We start from the raw sequence: 20,266 nt of genomic DNA on the forward strand, positions 1-20,266 counted from the left end.
TCCGGAAGAGAAATGAACTATGTGAATCTATGGTATTCACAGGCTCCCTCGCTGGTCTGTGTCTCGCACACAGGCAACTGATGTGGGTGTGTAGAGATACATCCCCCCCCCACACACAGACACACACTCACTCACATTGCGAGTGGTGAGGCAGCTGATGAAGGAGTCGGGCCCAGTGTGCATTGGGTCGTGGCTAATGGAGGTCTGGCTCACTTCATTACACAGGATCAGACAACATGGGTCGTCCCCTGAGGAGCCCGGGATCAAAGAGCATGACCTTTGCACTCTCGAGGCAGTCCATTGCTTCTGAGCTCAGCTCCTTTTGTTTAGGGTTTTCCTAACTCTGAGCGTCGCCAAGAGCACGGCTCTTCATAGTGAGAAGCTACCGGCTAGCAGCAAGTGTTTGTTAAGGAGGTACATGGAGGCCATCTCCCATGGTTCCAATCCCGCAAATGTCATCTGGATAGCAGATCTTCCTGTGTGTGTGTGTGTGTGTGTGTGTGTGCATGCGCGTGTGTGTGTGTGTGTGTGTGTGTGCGGTCCACCACCCCAGGCCTGCATTAGCAGCTCCACAGGAGGCGGCAGTGAAGCCCTTTGATCTCCTGCTGCACGGGGATGAGTGGTGCGCTCGCTGCTGTTCACGTGACCGTGTGTGTGATGAACCTGTGTGTGTGAGTGGGTTTGGGACCTGACCGAACGTAAACAATGAGGATGGAGGTTGTTGTAGTGTGTATGGGGGGGGGGGGGGGGATGAAGGGTATATCATGCACTCTGCACCCTCCTCCTTCAGGGTTTCTTTCTCTCTTCTCCTCTCACGAGTACTAAAGGCCCCTCCCGATGATGTCACCCTGGGTGGGGGTGGGGGTTTCCCTTGTCGTTCTCGCTGATTATACAGAAGTGAACAGCTGGCCCTGTCGGACAACGCTGCCCTGCCTGCTAAAGCCTCGCATGAGTCCCGCCCACCGGCTCCATCTGGTTCCCAAGTGGACGGCCACCCCACAGCTCCCTCCCTCGGCCCTCCCCGCTGCCCCTCTCTCTTAGCACACACACACACACACACACACACACACACACAGGGGCGTTCTCAGCCCCCTTTGATTCCCAGGGACAGCGTCACCCTGGAGGATGACCCCAGTGCAGTAGTAGTCGAAAGGTGTCGGCTTCCTGCTTCCGTCTTTAGTCCGCGCCGACGTGTGAACTCAGAATCTTTCGTGAGAGAGCGGAGTATTCACCGCGGTGTGTTCAGATCTCCCACGCTGCGTCCACTACAGTGCACCGAAGACCTGCTGGTCCGGGTGCATTTTACAAAATATTGTGTGGTCATGAATAGTTTGTTAGTAGAACTTAACGCCGGTAACACATGCACATTCGTGTCTGCTCACGCACAATGGCAGAAATGTGTGTGTTGCGTTTTCTCACTCATTGCGCCACAAAAAGCTGCACATAAAGAAGGCGCCCATCCAAGATTTAGAGATTCCTGGCATACACACAGTCCTACATCCGCTGGGATCCGACTTCCAAAGAACTGGAGGAAAGAGTGGCTGGGGGGCTGGTGGTGGTGGTAGAGAGGAGTACAGAAGGGGAGAGGAGCGAGAGAATATCTTGCAAGGAAGGAAGGAAAGAAAGACAGAAGAGTGGGAGGGAGGAGAGAGTAGGACCCTTGCAAGGCTGCCATGCATTATTTATCAGTTCAGTACGGTCAGAAGGATTATACTGGGGTGTTTGGGGGGGGGGGGGGGCTGGGGGGGGCTTGTCCAGGTCTGCTGGCCCTGAGCCCTTTGTTCTCCTCTCTCTCTCGTCTCCCTCACTCTCTCACCTGATCCTCCCTGCTTGCTCACAGTGATATGGGGTGATTATTATTCTCAGTGCAATCTGCTGTCTTTAAAAGAAACTCGTCTGTCTCTCTGCTGTTCTTTGAAATCTCCTGGTGGCGGTTTTGTGTTCTCCTCTCACCTGTCCGCTGACTCGACTCTTATGTCACTCTGTCTGTCTGTCTGTTTGTCTCTCAGGTGGACGTCCCGGCCAACGAGGGCACAGATTTTCCGATGAAGGATGCAGCTGAATAAGGACACTTCACTTCACTCTCTTTAAGTTATTGTCCTCACAGAAGTGTGTGTGTGTGTGTGTGTGTGCGTGTGCGTGTGGGTGTGTATGCGTTTGCGTGAGAGCTCGGGAGTGTACATATGTGAGTGCATGTGAGAGTATTTTGATGGTACCTAAGATTTCAGGCTATCGTTTGCAATTTTTTTGTTTACTTTTTATAAGGTGATGATCACACATATAATACCATTATCACAATATCAACGAAAGGACTTCACTGTTGCTATATATTGTGATTTGTGTTTGTTACTAGCTACCTATTTAAGAATGTATATTTCTATGTACAATATACTCATCTAGAAAAATATTTAATGGACAATTTTAATATGCCTACATCTTCCCACCAATGCTCCAGTTCATGCCAAGACACAAAACAAGGACACACATGCAATGAAAAACGATATGAACAAAAAGAATGCAGAACGATTCAGAAAAATAATCAAACGGCAATATTTTAAGATACTCTTCTTCTCTACACCTTATCAGGTTGAGGTGCAATTACTGTAACTGCACACAATAATGGTATTCAAACGGCAATTATTAATATGACGCAGATATTTTGTGTTGTGTTGTTTTCTGAGAAGCCAACCGATTGAAAGACAGGGATGGCACCACAACAATGTTGTTGTTTTTCTTACAATTTGAGCTGCAATATCATGACCGGTGAAGACCAACCCAGAAGTCTGTGTTCTTGCCTATGTGCTTGTTTGCGTGTCGGCGTGCGTGCGTGCGTGCGTGCGTGCGTGCGTGCGTGCGTGCGTGCGTGCGTGCGTGCGTGCGTGTGTGTGTGTGTGTGCGTGCGTGCGGGCGGGTCTGTTTATGTGTATTGAACATGGGCAATATCTAAGCACTGGTGCTTCCATGCATGAGCTAATCTATGTGAGGGTTTCTAAACAAAGGCAATAGAGTCAGTGTCTCGTTCGATCTGAACTTCGAAAATCCCTGGTTAAGCTCCTTCTGTTCCCTATCAAAGATCGTGATGTGTATTTTACCAGACATGAAAATCATGTCCTTGTGAGGAGACCTTCAAAATGTGTGGTTCTCACTATCCAATGATTCTATGTGTTGACATATTTGTTGCTTTTCTTTTTAAAGTAATGAGAAAAGGGTTTGACTGTCAATTAGTTTGGGAGGAGTTGCCTTGGCTGTGTTTTGTGTGAAAATACAATTCCGACTTTGTAAACAATGTGAAATACCATGAAGACCACAGCTTCCATTCATTAATGAATTTGAGACATACTGAAACCACACCTACATGGCTCTGCACTGTCAGCCAGCAAAGGCAGCAAGCGTAAACCTTGAACCACTAAACACTGTGGATCGCTAGCAGGAGGACTGTTGTTCTGAAAGAGTTCACATGACCTTCAACACACAAACACAACTCACAGACACACACATGCACAATACAGAGTACACAATTCCGTAAAAGCTACACAGACAAAATTCAAAGAACAGCCACACCATGTTTCCCTGGTTGATATTTCCCCCTTTTTGCAATCATGAAAAAAGTCTCTTTAAGATGTGCTCCGCTGTTTGGGAGATTGTGTCTCAGCTTTAATTTCCCCGTCATCATTTCAAATGATGGCTATCACACAAAAAAATAATAGACTAAAAAGGTCAAACTTAGTCCCTCTAAAGTTTTGAGAATGCACTTTTAAAAAATATATATAGATCTATTTGCCCTACATTCCAGCATATAAGATCACTTTACTACGCCTGCATTGACCTTAATTATATACCCTGCTTTGCCTGAATGCGCAAAAAAATCAGCCTTCAAGTGTAAATATGATCCTGCGGTTTTGAATCTTTACTACAAATAGATGGGACACAGAATTGTAAACTTGAAAGTTATCTCACAGCTGTTTGGGGGTTGTCCTCCCTGGACATTGTGGGTGTGAGCAGTTAAAGAGGAATAGGATCAAATGGGGAGGCTCCGATCGCTAGGACGGCAAAAAAAAGCAAGAAAACAGTAGGGGGTAAATATTGAGCTGCATGTTCCGATAGCTTTTAGTTGTCGCTGGTTGTGTTAGCAGCTCAATGATTATTTTTGATAACTCCTCCTCGTTGCACACGTTTTCTGAGTAGCAGATCTTTTTTTTCGTTTTGTTTTGGTCCACCCCTGACTACACTAGTGCTCCACAGCCGAACGATACAGCCCGCAGTGTGACATTAAAACATATGTTTGATTGACTTCAACAATGGGCCATGTTCACACGACCACAGCGCCGTTTGAATAGTCCAACTTCTTGTTTTGTCAATAGTGACAAACACATTAGTCTATGAAGGGCCATCTAGAAGGGGGGGGGGGGGGGTTGGAGTTGGAACTATTGCACATATAGCACTGTGACAGTTGAAATTAAAAGCAATTCGGCATTCGTTTTGCCATTCGTTGATTACAATGTACTGATGCCGTTTTTAAAGAAAAAGGGAAATAAATGCATTGGATTGAGAAATGTATTGGCTACATTTCAAGTAAAACTTGTAAATATTGTATTTGTATTCTTTGTTACAGGCTGTGTTACACTGCGTATGACATGAGGCTTAATAACAACTGTCTTTAGGTATGCATATACGTTTGCATTTGCCCTCTTGGTTTGAAAAAAAGGTTTAATGAACTCCTCACCTTTTGAGTATACTACACACGTTTTTGGGGGCTATTGTATGTGTCATCCACGCAGACATAATATAGGCGTTATCCGATCATTGCCGTGCTGAACACTGAAACTGTATTATATGGTTTTTCAACAAAGCTTCACTTGCATCTTTTTCTTTTTTTTATGTATGCTGCACTGAAAAAAATTAAACAATCAATTTCAAAAGTGGTTTGGAAAATAAAGCGTTGCCAGTCACTTCCTAGAGTGAAACGATATAGTCTATAGTAGTATAGCTTCTGCCGCATTATCGGTTACAACCTGTAGGCCTATGTAATATGGTATTATGGAAGATGTAATGTCCTTCTGTAAAATGGTGTTTATTGTTGTTTTACCTGAAATAAAACTTTATTAATGCTTCAAAGTATCTTCAGTGTTGAGTTCCAAGATGTCCCGTCTTGTCCTCTGATATTTGATTACAAATGGCATCCATTTTATGCTGCATAAATCTGAACATAACTTACTACCTACCATCAATCCCAAATTGACAAATTTTAAAATCCAAGAAAAAAGTTTTTGGTGACATACAAAATTATCGATCATTATAATTATAAAGATGTGTCCTAAGGCATATACGTATGTCATACTACCAAATGAAAACATGAGAAAAAACTATTCATTTTGCAGACGCAATTGAAAAACATTATGCCCATACTGGCTGTAGTACAGAGATTAAAATCCTCCAACATTCCTGTGTCAGTGTACATTATATACTTTTGACTCTACACACACACACACACACACACACACACACACACACACACACACACACACAGGGTATAGGGAGAAAGCAAGAGCGAGATAGAGGGGGGAACAGAGAAAGACACACACACAGACACACGCGCACACCAATTCCATGCCTATTGAAAGGCTAGCATGGTTCTGCATGAGGGACCGTCTGTATTTTTCGTGTCTTTCAATTACAATTTTCCCAATACTGTTGATTTATTTTTTATCTCTACACCAACAGATGTGGTCACATTAACTCACATTTAAGCAGATATGTGAAAACATTGCTCTCTCAATCCTTGTGTTTTTGTATACAAGTTATAGTCAACAGCTGATCTTTAAGGCACAGTACTTGCTGTCAGTTTCCGGTGTTTAGCTGGCAGGACTGAAAGCTTGGTAAAGGTGATGGAGCCCAGTGGTTGGGGGTGTCTGGGTGGGTGTCCCTCACTTCTATCCTACCTCCTGAGCCGGCCTGCATGAGATCGCCTCCCCACTGGTTCTTCTGAGAGAGGGGCTGTAGGTGCTGAGTTTAGAAGTCCTCTGATCCCTGGGGCTCAGACACCGGCTCCTTTCATCCCCAGGTAATATGGAGGGGGGGTGGGGGGTATCTTGCTTAGGATCTAGTGAGTTATTTTTCCCTTCAGTCATTTATTCAAAAACGAATTTGACAGAACAAGAACATCAAGTTTGCTCCATGTTATTTCCTGAGGTATTGTTGTATTTTTGATTCAAAATTTTATCTACATTTAACTATTTTACTAGGTCTAGTTATATCCATCACGGTTATTGCTTCGTTTATACGTTTTTGTAGACATGTAGACCTTCCCTAAAAGCTGAGATATGTTAGTCCCGCCCCTTTTTTCCATAAGAAGGAATTGGGAGAGAGCACCAGAGAGATAGAGAGAGGCAGGAACGGAGAGGGAGGGGAGCGATGCTAGACAGCAAGGCGACTTTAAACAGGTTTGGACATAGCTGCGGAGAGAACGTCATTAGTCCGTAAGATATCGGGAGTCCATCGCATACTCGCAGGCAATCGAAACAGAACTAAATGTGGATCTCGACATGATATTATTATGGTAAACATTTTTGGGGATCGTTTGTGATCGCCTGCTTGCGCCGACGCGGTTACTGGATGAAGAGGACCGAAGTTATGCTGAAAACGGGCTGCATTTGACAAGGAAAGTGAATTTTTATCAAGCTTGGTGGGAGGTCATCTTGCTGTCCATTCAGGGGGGTCTAATTTTGGGGGAAACCCTTCCAAGTGTACGAAATCACCGCGCGTATTTCCGCCGCTATGGATTATTCTAAACTCCGCCGTGCGTTTTTTTTGTTCCTGTGTCTTTCTCTAAACCTGGGATTTATCAGCGTCGAAGGACAACATGACCGAGGAATGTCTATTCCGGAGCATGGATTTTGCCAACCTATTTCCATTCCACTGTGTACAGACATTGCTTACAACGAGACCATCATGCCCAACTTGCTGGGACACACCAACCAAGAGGACGCGGGGCTCGAGGTGCACCAGTTCTACCCGCTCGTCAAAGTCCAGTGCTCTCCCGATCTCAAGTTTTTCCTGTGCTCCATGTACGCGCCCGTGTGCACGGTGCTAGAGCAGGCGCTGCCGCCGTGCAGGTCGCTGTGCGAGAGAGCCAGGCAGGGCTGCGAGGCGCTCATGAACAAATTCGGGTTCCAGTGGCCGGACAGCCTCGCCTGCGAGATCTTCCCCGTTCACGGGGCCGACGAGTTGTGCGTCGGACAGAATGTATCCGGCAAGAGCGCCCAGCCGAACCCAACCCCGGAGCCGACCCCTTTCGATAACCGGCCGTTGAAATGGCAGTTTAAGTGCCCAACCTCTCTGCAAGTTCCCCCTTATCTAAACTACCGTTTCCTGGGTCAGGACGACTGCGGTGCTCCATGCGAGCCCAAGAGATCGCACGGGATGATGTACTTCAACGAAGAGGAGCTGAAGTTCGCCCGGATATGGATCGGCATCTGGTCCGTGTTGTGCTGCGCCTCCACCCTGTTCACCGTGCTCACCTACCTGGTGGACATGAAGCGCTTCAGCTACCCGGAGCGCCCCATCATCTTCCTGTCGGGCTGCTATACCATGGTGTCCATCGCCTACATCGCCGGCTTCCTGCTGGGCGACAAGGTGTCGTGCAACGACCGCTTCGACAACGACATCCGCACGGTGGTGCAGGGCACCAAGAAGGAGGGCTGCACCATCCTCTTCATGATGCTCTACTTCTTCAGCATGGCCTCGTCCATCTGGTGGGTGATCCTGGCCCTCACCTGGTTCCTGGCGGCGGGCATGAAGTGGGGCCACGAGGCCATCGAGGCCAACTCCCAGTACTTCCACCTGGCGGCGTGGGCGGTGCCGGCGGTGAAGACCATCACCATCCTGGCGGTGGGCCAGGTGGACGGCGACACGCTGAGCGGCGTGTGCTTCGTTGGCGTGAACAGCGTGGACGCACTGCGCGGCTTCGTGCTGGCGCCGCTCTTTGTGTACCTGTTTGTCGGCACGTCCTTTCTGCTGGCCGGGTTCGTGTCACTGTTCCGGATCCGCACCATCATGAAGCACGACGGCACCAAGACGGAGAAGCTAGAGAAGCTGATGGTTCGCATCGGCGTGTTCTCAGTGCTGTACACGGTGCCCGCCACCATCGTCATCGCCTGCTACTTCTACGAGCAGGCCTTCCGGGAACAGTGGGAGCGCACGTGGATCAGCCAGACGTGCAAGAGCTACGCGGTGCCGTGCCCGGCGCAGAACCACCCCAACGTCAGCCCTGACTTCACGGTGTTCATGATCAAATACCTGATGACGCTCATCGTGGGCATCACTTCGGGGTTCTGGATCTGGTCGGGGAAGACACTCAACTCCTGGAGGAGGTTCTACACGAGACTGGCCAGCAACAAACAGGGGGAGACCACTGTGTGATGGGGTGGTGGGGGACCGGTCGACCCTAAGGGGTGAGGTCAATTGTGGACTACAGACTGTTGACAAACTGAATGATAATCCTTTTTTTGTTTGTTTTTTATCTGCTGTTGTTTTTATATCCGGTTTTGTAGACTCGTTTGAAGATACGTGTCGGTGTGTTGTTTTTTTGTTTTTAATGTTTTTGTAATTTTTAAATGTACATAAAAAAAGTGATTTCTTTTTTTGTAAGTATATATTTGTATTTAAATATCCAAAAGATATTGTTATTTTCTCAACAAAACAAAAGAAAACACCTTTACAGCTACACTTTGTGTTTTTTTGTACTTTGGGAGTACAAAAGCCAGGGCTAAGGAGGGCTATGTACTCATGGGGGCTCATTAGCTAGTCGGACACCGAGGACAAAAAAGGCCTCGGTCAAGCCTTCGATCGAGGGGTGCTTTTGGGCTGTGTGGACTCGTACTTGGGCGACAGTCCCGTGAACTGTGAGTGCTTCCACGTGGCTCGCCGCTCACGCTGGCTAATCGGCTGAATCCTTTTGTTTAGAGGAGAGCTGATGGCCGCCCGGCTCCACTGGGTCAGTAAGTATGCATCCATGTTTGTGTTGGACCACAGCGACAAAACCAAACAAAAGGACCGGAGCTTTCCGGAATGTGGGTCGGTGTGTCGTTTTACAAGTGTTTTAAACTTGTATTTCCAGCTACGGACTATAGCATTATTTACCAAAAGCAAAGCGTGAATAATTGCATCAAAGTTGTAGTAGGCAATGTTTTTTGGCAACAAATGATTTTTTTTTTTTATCTCATATTTCATATTGAAAAAAATAACAGTCGGTTTTAAAAGACTATACCCCCATGAAACAGAAATCCTAGCTTTTGTTGAGCTCTCCATTTGTAACAAAGCACTTGTCATCCTGTTGGATCAGATCAATATGTAAACCCAGATAAATGAACTTGGCTACACCTATTAACTTCCAGGTAACTCCACTTATCTTCCCTGATTGTCTGGCTCACGGCCAAGGCCTAACCGGCCTGACCTGTCTCACGCCCACCATGTAGCATTTCCTACTGCCTGGGCAGGACAGATAGTGGGAAAAGCTAAAGCAAGTGGACGCCTTACGTTTGAACTGAATCAAAAGAGGCGAATATTGTGAGATTGACCCGTTCCAACCGACGATCACGTTGTACATTTTGATATTGATAAGGATGTATTTGATGCGGCCTGCCAGCCAATAGTCTTCCGTTTTTGAAATGTGTTGATTTTATGATAATCCAGGATTGATGAGAGACTTTTAATGTTTGTTTCTGCATTTGCTATCAAAAAGTACTTTTTATATTTATAGGAAAAAAAATGTCTTACATATATCCACAATGAGTACTTTCAGAATAAAAGCCTCATCCTTGCAACTGTAATGGCTTCTGTCGAAATCTCTGATTCATGGTCACGAAGTTAGGGTTTGAATAATGAAAGTCAACTCAGAGGAATCAAAAGGTCAGGCTATTTCCTTTTCCTACCTGCATTGTTTGACCGACAAACTTCTGTAAACTGTTAAAAGTCTTTACTTTGTGACTCCTATCTTGTGTGTGGAAAATATGAGGTACTTCAGCTTTAGGCAAAGGGAAAGATAATTATGTATTGCTGAAATGAATTTCATTCTCTCAATAATAGTGTGATCATAGTACCATATCATTTAATATAGTGAACAAGTTAATTAAGAAACCTGTATTGAATAACATTGGCAGTAGGTCATAATCTTCTCATTACTAAGTTCAGATATCGTTTTTACTTCGGTTCCAAAATGCCCCAGCGTGTCATGTATCCTGTAATCAACCCCCCTGTGGTTCATGGCTGTCAGCACCACTGCGTATTATTTCAGCATTAAAGGACCCCTCACTAGTTTGTGCCCCCCATAACCCAACGGCAACAACAACACCGGTCTGGAATGCAGCGTGATGCTACGGTGTCCCGGCCACAGGGCTCCAGGCCGCCCGTGGATGTCCTGGCATCTGGCTCGCTGTGCTGTGACCCCACATCTCAATCTTCCCATGGGGTCCCCTCCCGCAGCTGTGCTTCCTGATTTAGGCTCCAGCATGCACTAGATTTAGCTTCATCCAGGAGAGAGCACACATTCCATATATCTGGGGGAAAAATGCTTGGGGTGATAACCGGAAAGCAATTACTATTGAGAATAAAATGTGGGACGATTCTGGAACATCTGCTTCACTTTTTTTATTATGTTTATTTTTTTACAGTAAAACCAATGTCTGCCCTGGTGGGCGCCGTAGTAGGCAGGCCTGGTCCCGCCCCCCCCCTGACCTTGAATCAGATGGCTGCGTTTCCCAGCGGCCCTGTCTGAGCCTGTCTAAGTGTGCTGTCGTGTCTGGCAGGAGAGAGCTTCCACCAGAACATCCTCATTCCCCACCCACTCCAGCAAGGGAAAGCCAAGCAGAGCGCTCGTGTGTTCAAACAGCCGCGGCGAAATAATTTGTACTTTAAAACGTTTCCACGGTCGTATATATTTGACGGTAAAGCTTCACTCTTAACCGCCGAGGATACATAACAACTTCATACGGTGTGTATCGGTGTTAAAATATGCATTATTTTCATGGGTAAAGAACAGAATCTGCTCCTCATGCCAAAGCTGTTATTGTATCCTCAGATAAACCATGGGGAAAAAACGGAAGAAAGAGAAAATGTCCTAGACACTTTCTGTCTTAATACTATGATCTATCTTCAAGGTCAGAGAAATGTAAGAAGCAGTGCGGTCCCTCTGTAACTTACATTCCACACCTCGCTGTCTAGCCAGCCCTTATTTATTAGCAGGTTTCACACGCCGCCGTATTCCATAGCCTGTGCTACGTGAGAGAAAGACGTCTAGTTCATCCTTTTTTTCTTCAAACCCATGTTATTCTGCCTGTTTCAAGCACCAAGAGGCAGCCGTTGTGCTCTTCTGTGATTTGCATGACAATTGAGATAAGGCCGAATAAATCCTGCGCCCTTATTTCTTCACTAATGCCAATCTCAGGATTACACACCATTCAGCAGGGGAGACAGCAGCCGACTAGAGGGCAAGTGAGTCAGCTAGCTGAGACGCCAGCCTAACCTACCAACCCACACAGCTACACCTACCCTACACCCACCCTGAAAACAACCCCCATCCTGACAACTACACTCTTCCCGACAGCTACACCCACCCCAACAACTAAATCCACGCTGACAACTTCACCCACCCTACACCAACCCCGACAACTACACTCAGCCCGACAACCACACCCACCTCGACAACTCCACCCAACCCGACAACTACGCCAAGCCTGACGACTAAACCCATTACTCCTTAGACATTATTAAGGTTTAGGATGTTGTGTGACATGTATATCAAATATTGTGCCGTGCCAAGCAAACTACAACCAATCAGGAGAGGGAAGGAAGGAGCGATGTTATCTTATTCTCCATGGCAGCTTCCAACCCCATCTCAATACGCTACACTACCCTTTATTCTATGTGTCTCTATGTCTCTCTCTCCCTCTCTCTCTCTCTCTCTCTCTCTGTCTCTCTGTCTATCTCTCTCTGTCTCTCTGTCTATCTCTCTCTCGGCCTCCATCTCTATCTCTCTCCCTCCCTTCTGCCCTATCTTCTCCTGCCCTCCCCCTCTCTCTTGCTCTCTCCCTCTCCCTCTCCCCCCTCTCTCTGTCTGTCTCTTTCTCTCGTGCTCCCCCCTCCCTCTCTCTCTTTCTCTCCCCCCCATTCTATCAACTCTTCTTTGGCTTCTAGAACGCTCTAAATGAAACCTCAAAGCCACATCCACAATTTAAAAAAAAAGATTTTTCCATTACTGCACTGCGCTCATCAACATGCCAAGATGATTATTGCAATCATGCTGTTAAATGCATTCAGCACAGCTTATGTGATACATTATCATATTAAATATTATCCAATATTCCAACCCTTCCCTCAAATAAATGTGTAGTCCTATCCCATCATACACACACAGTACAAACGCAGTCTTTAATACTATTTAGACATTTAACCTTATTGCTATCTAAAGCTTTTCATTTTATTTCAAGACACGTTATTAACTGAGTAGTTAGGAATTTGGGCTTCTTGCTCACGGACAACGCACTCACAGGTCAAAGTATGAGAGCTAACCAGCAGGCTTTCTACATTTACATTTACGATTATGGCATTTAGCAGATGCTTTTATCCGAAGTGACTGACAAGTACATTTGTCAGAAGACGATGAAACAATATATCGCTGTTGGTACAGTTAGGATGTTCATAGAACCAAGTGCAAAGCACTAACAATCGCTAAGTTAACCCATTCCCCATATACAACAATGTATATCCCGTAAATCTCTATTAATGCCCTGCCCCCTCAAGCTCACCAGCGAAACACACAGGCATAAGACATTCAAAACTAACCCTAAACCTAACCCATACTGGGAAATAGCATAACAGTGACCGTTAACAAATTAACTTCTGTGGACCAGGGTAAGTGTATCCAGTCTGCGGCCACACCATCATGTGGCCATTTGGACCAAATGTGATTCCAGTTTCTCCAAGAGCCGGTTGTTATTCCTCCTCGCCCCGCTCCCAGTAACACAGAGGGCTGCTGCTGCTCTCTCTCCTCTGTGGCTTTCGTCTTCCTTGCCAGACGAAGAAATCTTAAAAACACACACTCCGACATCAATGGGGATACAACAACATCACTTAAGTTAATGGCTCACATTGTAACACATCATCATGGATTTTCTTTGAGGGTTTAACGTGTGAAGACTCCAGGTTCCTGGTTGTTGTTGTTGATGTTGGTGTTGACGTGGACCGACGGCGCTTTACCCCTGGCTACAGCCAGCCTCACCGCACGCTCCTGAGGACAAGAAATCTAGAAGGAAAAGTTCAAGAGAGGAAGAAAAACAGTTCAAATTCAATTATCCGTGCAGCCGTCCTCTCCGTGTTTCGAGGCTGCGCTGAAAGAAACTATGCAGGCATGAAATGTTCCTAATGAAAGCCGCCTGTTCCTGACCTCTTGTTTTTGAGGAGAATCAGAGATGAGATTGAGAAGCGGACTAGAGAGGCCAGCGGTCGGTTCTCTCTTTTCTACAGCCAAGACAGTATCTCTCCCTTTCACCCTCTCTGTCTCTCCCTCTCTCTCTTTCTCTCTCTCTCACCCTCTCTTTCTCTCGCCCTCTCTCTCACTCTCTCTTTATATCACTATCTTTCCCTTATTCTCATCTCCCACTCTATCACTCTCTCACGCCATCTCTCTCTTTCTCTCTCCGTCTCTTCATCTCTGTCTGTCTCTCTTTGTCTATGCATCTCGCTCTCTTTCGGTCACTATCTCTCTCTCCTTCTTACAGACAATCTCTCACTCTGTCTCTCTCTCTCTGTCTCTCTCTCTCTCTCTCTTCTCTCTCTCTCTCTCTCTCCCTCTCTCACTCTGGCTTCCTGACCTTCCCAGCGTGAGTTTTATGAAGTGTATTTATAGTGCTGGAGGAACGGGGCGGTGGGAGAGGGGAGGTTAACACGTACGCCAACAATAAGCACGACGGGAGACACGCTTCGGCGGAGCTCCCCGTCGTTACCTGCGGCGCTGGCGACAGCTACGGCAGCCACCTGGGGCTCCGGCGCTGTTGTCTGGTGTAAACTTTGTTTGCGTTTGACACGGCTCCTCATTAGCGGCGCCACGGCGCGGAGCTGGGCCGAGGGGGCTCGGCTCGTCTCCTGTCAGGGTGGGCCCCGACCTCCGAGCCCTGTTGGTCTGCGAGGTTCGGTTCCTCCGACTGGTGGGACTAAAGAGGCCGCCACGGAGCAACGCCATGCACCGCATGCCAAGCTTGTGTGTGTTTGTGTGTTTGTTTGTGTGTGTGTCGGTATGTGTGTGTGTGTGTCGGACCTCGAAAGGGTTGGAGATCGCTTTTTTTTTGGGGGGGGGGGGGGGGGGGGGGTAGGGGGAGTAATAGGAACCATGTTGCTAGGGATGAGGGATGGAGTCATCCCCCCCTCCCTTCCATCACTTAGGATATTGATGCAGCCATGGGTTTGATTCCCCACCATTCCGCCCTCTTTTGCTCCGTGGTCCACAAACTCCACAAATCTGTGGAGAGCGTTTTTGCTCGCTGGTTTGAAAGCGGTGCCGGCGTAGGGGAGCAGAAGGGCGGGGCTAGGCACTGGGTTGCTGGCCTTGCACCTTAACTGTGAACGTGTACAACGTTCAGGTTTCATGTCGGAGGAGGTCAGCGTTTCCCCGTCACCCCAGCTCCAACCGATTGTGGTGAAGCGGAGCTCATACCAGCCTCATTCGGAAACCACCTTATCTTTCTCAATGTCTGTATTTTTGGGCTCATTCTGAGCCAGCAAAAAAATATGAAAAGCTTGGAAAGGAGGGAGATGGAGTGTTTGGCCTGGGGGAATGTTTAAATCCCGTCTCTGGGTGTGCGAGGGGGGAGATGTGGTGGGGGGGTCGGGGGGGGGGGGGAGCTGCTCTGTGGATCCCGAGAGTAAAATAGACTTTTTATTTGGAGTGTGGCTTTCACAGCGGCGCTGTGTTTTCAAATGGTTCCACACATAAGTGATATGATGCTACTTGATTTGAAAAGGGATACATTGTTTTGGAAACCAGACAAATCCTCTCTTTGTCGACCGTTCTAAAGCAAGACACGGAGAAGGGAGAAGAGGACAGAGACAGATTTCGAGAGAGAGAGAAAGAGGAGAGGGAAGAGGGAAGGGCGGGGGAATTACCCAGCCGGCACCAGACTTTATTAGTGGTGTCCCAGAAATGTGACCACCTCTCAGAAGGCGGCCGTAGAGTTTCCTGTTCCTCCTCATAGGAGGCTCGGACAGACACGAGGGTACCGCTACCTCTAGGCAGTTCAGATAAATCGTTTAACAGCACATTAACAGGCCTTTATTTACACACTGTTTCCATTTTGTAATTTAAAAAAAACCTTGCTCATTCGTCTTTTAAATTAAAGACGACTCAGAGCCTCTGGTTGGTAAGTAGTTAGAACTTTTTTCAGGATTTATCCAAACTAATCACTAGTTTGCTCCGTCCTACCAGATGTCATTAACAGGAAACTTCTGTTTTTGAGCCTCCAATCCATCTGTCATATGTGGAGTCCCTACCAATCATCTACTATTAGACTTTTGTGCCCCACTGAAAACTATTAATTAATTTCCAACCTGGTATCAGTTTGTTTTCAAGATTATTTTCTAGACGTGTGACATCTATCCTGAATATTCCCAATAGTTATTGACTAATCACCTAACAAAGGGTATATATTCATACACACAAAGAAGGCAAGCAGGATCTTAAGAAAGAATAAAGTGGATTCTATTAAAAATATGATTCACTTTCGATGGAGAAGAACATTAATCTAGACTCAGAGGGTGAAGAAATCTGCTGGTGGAAGGGCTGTTCTAGGCAGGATTCCCGGATGGCTTCAACAGCAATTAAAACAGCCTTGCTCTAGTAAGCAGAGCGACGGGTTATATTTTCCTGTTAGGTTTCATGTGATCCCTGTTTATACTCATGCATCCTGTAATACAGCCAGATCACCGTCCAGACTGCTATGTTTACTAACACTGCCCACTGTTTGTGTGAATGTGGTGTGCTATGATGTGGTGTGTGTGTGTGTGTGTGTGTGTGTGTGTGTGTGTGTGTGTGTGTGTGTGTGTGTGTGTGTGTGTGTGTGTGTGTGTGTGTGTGTGTGTGTGTGTGCATGTGTGTGTGTGTGTGTGTGTGTGTGTGTGCAAGCAACCATGCCAAGATGGGCCCTGGAGGTCTGGCGACACAATGACAGGAAGTGATGTTTATTTACCTCTGCTCTCCTTCACACGTCGGGAGGCCTCGGTGAAGCAACTGGCAGCGCGCCTTGCCTCTTCATCTGTCCTCTAACCGGTGCCCAATTAACTGTATCTAGAACAGGCTGTTGTGTTGGGTTGTGGTGTGTAGCGGAGAAAAACTGGATCACCCCCCACCAGCATTGTCTCCTCTCATTATCCATCTGCACAAAAAAAACTGAGCGCTTGTTCATAACCTATTAAATATAATATAACATAATAATTTATTTTTAACACTGATCTTCACGGATTCATGAGGGTTTCCAGTCTCTCTGGCTCTCTCGCTTTCGCTTTTGCCATCTCTCACTCCCACTCTCTCTCTCTCTCTCCCTCGCCCTAACTCTCTCTCTCTCTCTTTCGCTCTATGAATAGGTCACCTGTATACCGTGCAAATGAACAGCCTGTTGCTTGCTTTGGAAGGATCCAATCGTGGGAATATGTGGGCTAAATATTTTCACTTGCTCAGACGTCTGCCCTTAACTCCTCCAGGTGTTGGTGTACTCTTGGACATCTGGGGTCATTTTGGGTGAGCACTGAATATGATATTTGAAAGAAATAACAGTTCTTTGTCAAATTTATTCTTTATTATTATAATTATTATTGAATACTGGGCAAGAAGAGAAGCCGGCATGTGAATAGCTTGTTTCTAAAAACAGTAATTAACTTGTGCTGCTAAAGCCACAACAAAAGACTTGCTTCTCGCTAAAACAACACTGTCTGTCAGCTCAACTTCACTGGTCATAATTAGCCACTAGCAGCCCGTACATTTATATTCATGAGCGTTATCTGCAGACAAGCATACGCTCCATCCACCTCAGTCATCCCCCCTCCATACCCACCTCATAGACTCCTACACACACACACACACACACACACACACACACACACACACGCACACACACGCGCACGCACACACGCACACACACACACACTTCTAGGTTCTGAAGACCAGCTGAATATTGGCTTTTGTTTTCTTTCGCAGAGGCTACCAAGGAAGCCACAAGGACAATCCCTCCCCCTCCTTCTCCTCCTCCCCCTCTCCCCCCCCCCCCCCTCTCTCTCTCTCTGTCTCTCTCTCTCTCAATCTCTCTCGCTCTCTCTCTCTCTTTCTTTCTTGTTCCTTATTTCTGCTCTTCCTCTTTTAATCTTGCTCTCTCTTTCTTTCTTTTACAAATGTATTGTAATGAGGGGTTAGCAGTACAGGCTGTCTCTATCTCTCCATTTCTCCATTTCTCTATCTCTCTCTCTCTCTCTCTCTCTCTCTATCTCTCTCTCTCGCTCTCTCTCTCTCTCTCTCTCTCTCTCTCTCTCTCTCTCTATCATTCTCAGTTGTTTCCAACAAGCCCTAGAACTGTCTAAACTTACACCCACACTGACGTTGGGTTATTTTTGTTTGTGTCGTTTCATTTTGGTTGCCCATTGCTCAGAGATTGTCAGACAAGCCTATATCCAAAATATATATTTTGGAGACACAAAAAGTACTTTTCACCACTGCCTGCTGGCCGCCGTCTAGCCGAACCAACACGGGTGTTTGTCATGTGACTAATCACAGCCTGTCAGAGACGGGGGGCTGCCAGGCTTCTGCAGAGACTCGGTTGGAAGTGGGATGTAGGAGAAGCAGCGTCCGGACGTACAGAGTAGTATCGAGCTATCCGCTTCCCCCTTCCCAGATTTATGACTCCTAGCACAAAGGGAGGTGCCGTAATCTGCACACTCTGTTACTTTTCACTTTCTGTTCCATAATTTCGCAAACCATTTATCGTTCTTCTTTTTTTTCCGATCCGGTCATCCATACTTCACTATGCGTCTACGACGTACTTAAAGCTTCACTTGAAAGCTATTTTTTAACTTACTTTTCCGAATCGTACCTTATGTCCTCCCTATATACGCAGATGTATCATTCTTGCAACTTTTTTTGTGTGTGCTCTCAACTATGCCACACATTAAGCGGTGAATTATACATTTGTAATGGTATGTACGCATCTGGTGGATAACTTTGGGTCGATGCTCCTATTCATCGTGGCTTATCTGCGCACCTCATTCTCTCCCAGAGACAGTTTAATTCCCTCCAAAGGGGATGCTGTATCGGTTTCACTGAAGTGTTCTGATTTCCCCCATGGTTTAAAATGGTGCAAGAGAGAGAGAGAGAGGTGGCCATGTTGTCTTTGATCCTGTAAACTAAGCTCAGCATGGGGGAAGTGGACATTCATCAGAAAGCCTCGTTGTATTATGATGTTAAATCATTCCTAAACAAGACCGTGGGAGACGTTGAGTAAAGGAGTGAAAGTGAAATAAAAGTTTTAGTAGCGTGCCGGGAGAAAAAAACAACAACAGCCTTGTTAATTTTTCACCCTTCAGTGCGGAAGGAGCTCAGAACGTCTGCCGTCTTTTTAAACTATTCGCTGTTGTTGGACTCCAAATTCACTAGCTTACCGGAGTGATTTTTGACTTTGCAAGGACCACCATATATATATGAAACGGTTAGCCATACTGCAATCCTGTATTTTAAAGTAAAAAAACCAACCCCTGAGCCTTTCTGCTCATGTTATTTATGGTTGTGTCGAGTGAAATAAAACATGTGGAATGGCTTATTTTTGCTGTGTTGCTCGATTCAATTATGGATCAGGGAGACAGAATTGTAAAGCCTAAGACTTGAGGGTAAGGAAAGTCACTGAGGTTTAGACTTGGCCTGCAAAGTGGTTCAAATAAACAACATAGGATAGATTTTTAGCTTTGGGAGTTTGTGATTTTGTGTGGGTGCGCATGCAAACATGCGTGCATGCTTGAGTCTGTTTGTGTATATTTATGTTGGCTTAAAGAAGGCATAGCTGGTCTTGTTTCCATCGTTGAGCAATGATGTGCGTTGATACGTTGAGATGGTGCTGGTTGGAACTAATGCCCTCTGGTAGCGGTTGCGTCTATCTAGAGTCAGTTTTCTCAAACCATGGGTCAGGGACCAGTACCGGGCCGTGGAGTGGCGGTCTCTGGGCTACACTCCAGCAAATGGTCCTGCTACATTATTGACTGTTGAAACCTGCACTTCACATTTGTCTATTTGTGCACCAAATATTCGCTGGCACATCAGACCAAAGATTTTTTTCAGTCAACAAACCACATGACCACCCAAAACTGACACCCACTTTGCTTTTACATTCACCGTAATTAACATTTAATTAACTGTTCAATAATCGAGTTCTGTGTTTATTCCGTCTTACTTTGGTCTCGGCGGGCCCCAGAGGCAGAGGGTCCTGCTCTACTGGGCCCCGACTTTAAATACTTGAAGTAAGGCTAATCTAGGCTGATCGAGTGCTACTGGTGACCCTGGTCCTGGTTCTAACCCCAGTGGTGTATCTAACTAGACTAGGTTGTGTGCTACTGGTGACTCTAGTCCTGGTACTAAACTTAGTGGTGTATCTAACTAGACCAGAATTGTGTGTTAGTGGTGACTTTAGTCCTGGTACTAAACCTACTGGTGTATCTAACTAGACTAGAGTGCTGTGCTAGTCGTGAATCCAGCACTGGTAATATACCACATTGGTTGTCTCTCTAAAAATAAAGTATCTTTTTAATTTAAAAAACAATTTGATCTTTAAGTGTGTGATGGTTTGGGACTATTAAATCAAAAACATATGCTCAGATAATAGGATTTATCAGTAAAATATCTTTTGGGAGAACCCCCTTTTTTTTTTCTTAACTAAACCTTTGGCTAAAGTGGTCTGATGGCAGGCCTTTAATAGCAAACCCTCCACATATTACCTGAGAGCCGTCCCATCATGGGCTTTATCTGCACGTCATCCAGCATATCTAACTGCCAGTGCCCTGGGTCTAGCCCCCATGATGCAATGGGGGAGCCACAAACAGGTGTGATGTCATCTTTGCCCCCATGCTCAGTCAGAAGTGGGCGTGCCCTTAAGAGCTTTGCAATATGTTAGGAGATCAAAAGCCTTGCTCTCACCAAAGAAGCAGTAATCACCTCTTGTGTGTGTGTACGTGTGTGTATGTGTGTGTGTGT

At 46.2% G+C, this 20,266-nt stretch overlaps 2 protein-coding genes across 2 annotated transcripts in view; both read left to right on the top strand.

The window, feature by feature from the left end:
- cdk14 (cyclin dependent kinase 14) overlaps positions 1-5,029 on the top strand; it is a 100,662-nt gene extending 95,633 nt beyond the window's left edge. Inside the window, exon 15 of the mRNA XM_079729463.1 lies at positions 2,010-5,029. The gene's annotated coding sequence lies outside the window, so the exon portion shown is untranslated. The remainder of the gene's footprint in view (positions 1-2,009) is intronic.
- Positions 5,030-6,399: 1,370 nt separating this feature from the next.
- On the top strand, positions 6,400-9,827 carry fzd1 (frizzled class receptor 1). The gene has a single exon (XM_079742022.1). It carries the CDS (start codon positions 6,775-6,777, stop codon positions 8,416-8,418), a length of 1,644 nt encoding a protein of 547 aa, XP_079598148.1. The 5' UTR covers positions 6,400-6,774; the 3' UTR covers positions 8,419-9,827.
- The last annotated feature ends 10,439 nt before the right edge of the window (positions 9,828-20,266 follow it).

This window comes from Pollachius pollachius (genome assembly GCF_949987615.1).
Source record: "Pollachius pollachius genome assembly, chromosome: 1".
In the NCBI taxonomy this organism is placed as follows: Eukaryota; Metazoa; Chordata; class Actinopteri; order Gadiformes; family Gadidae; genus Pollachius; species Pollachius pollachius.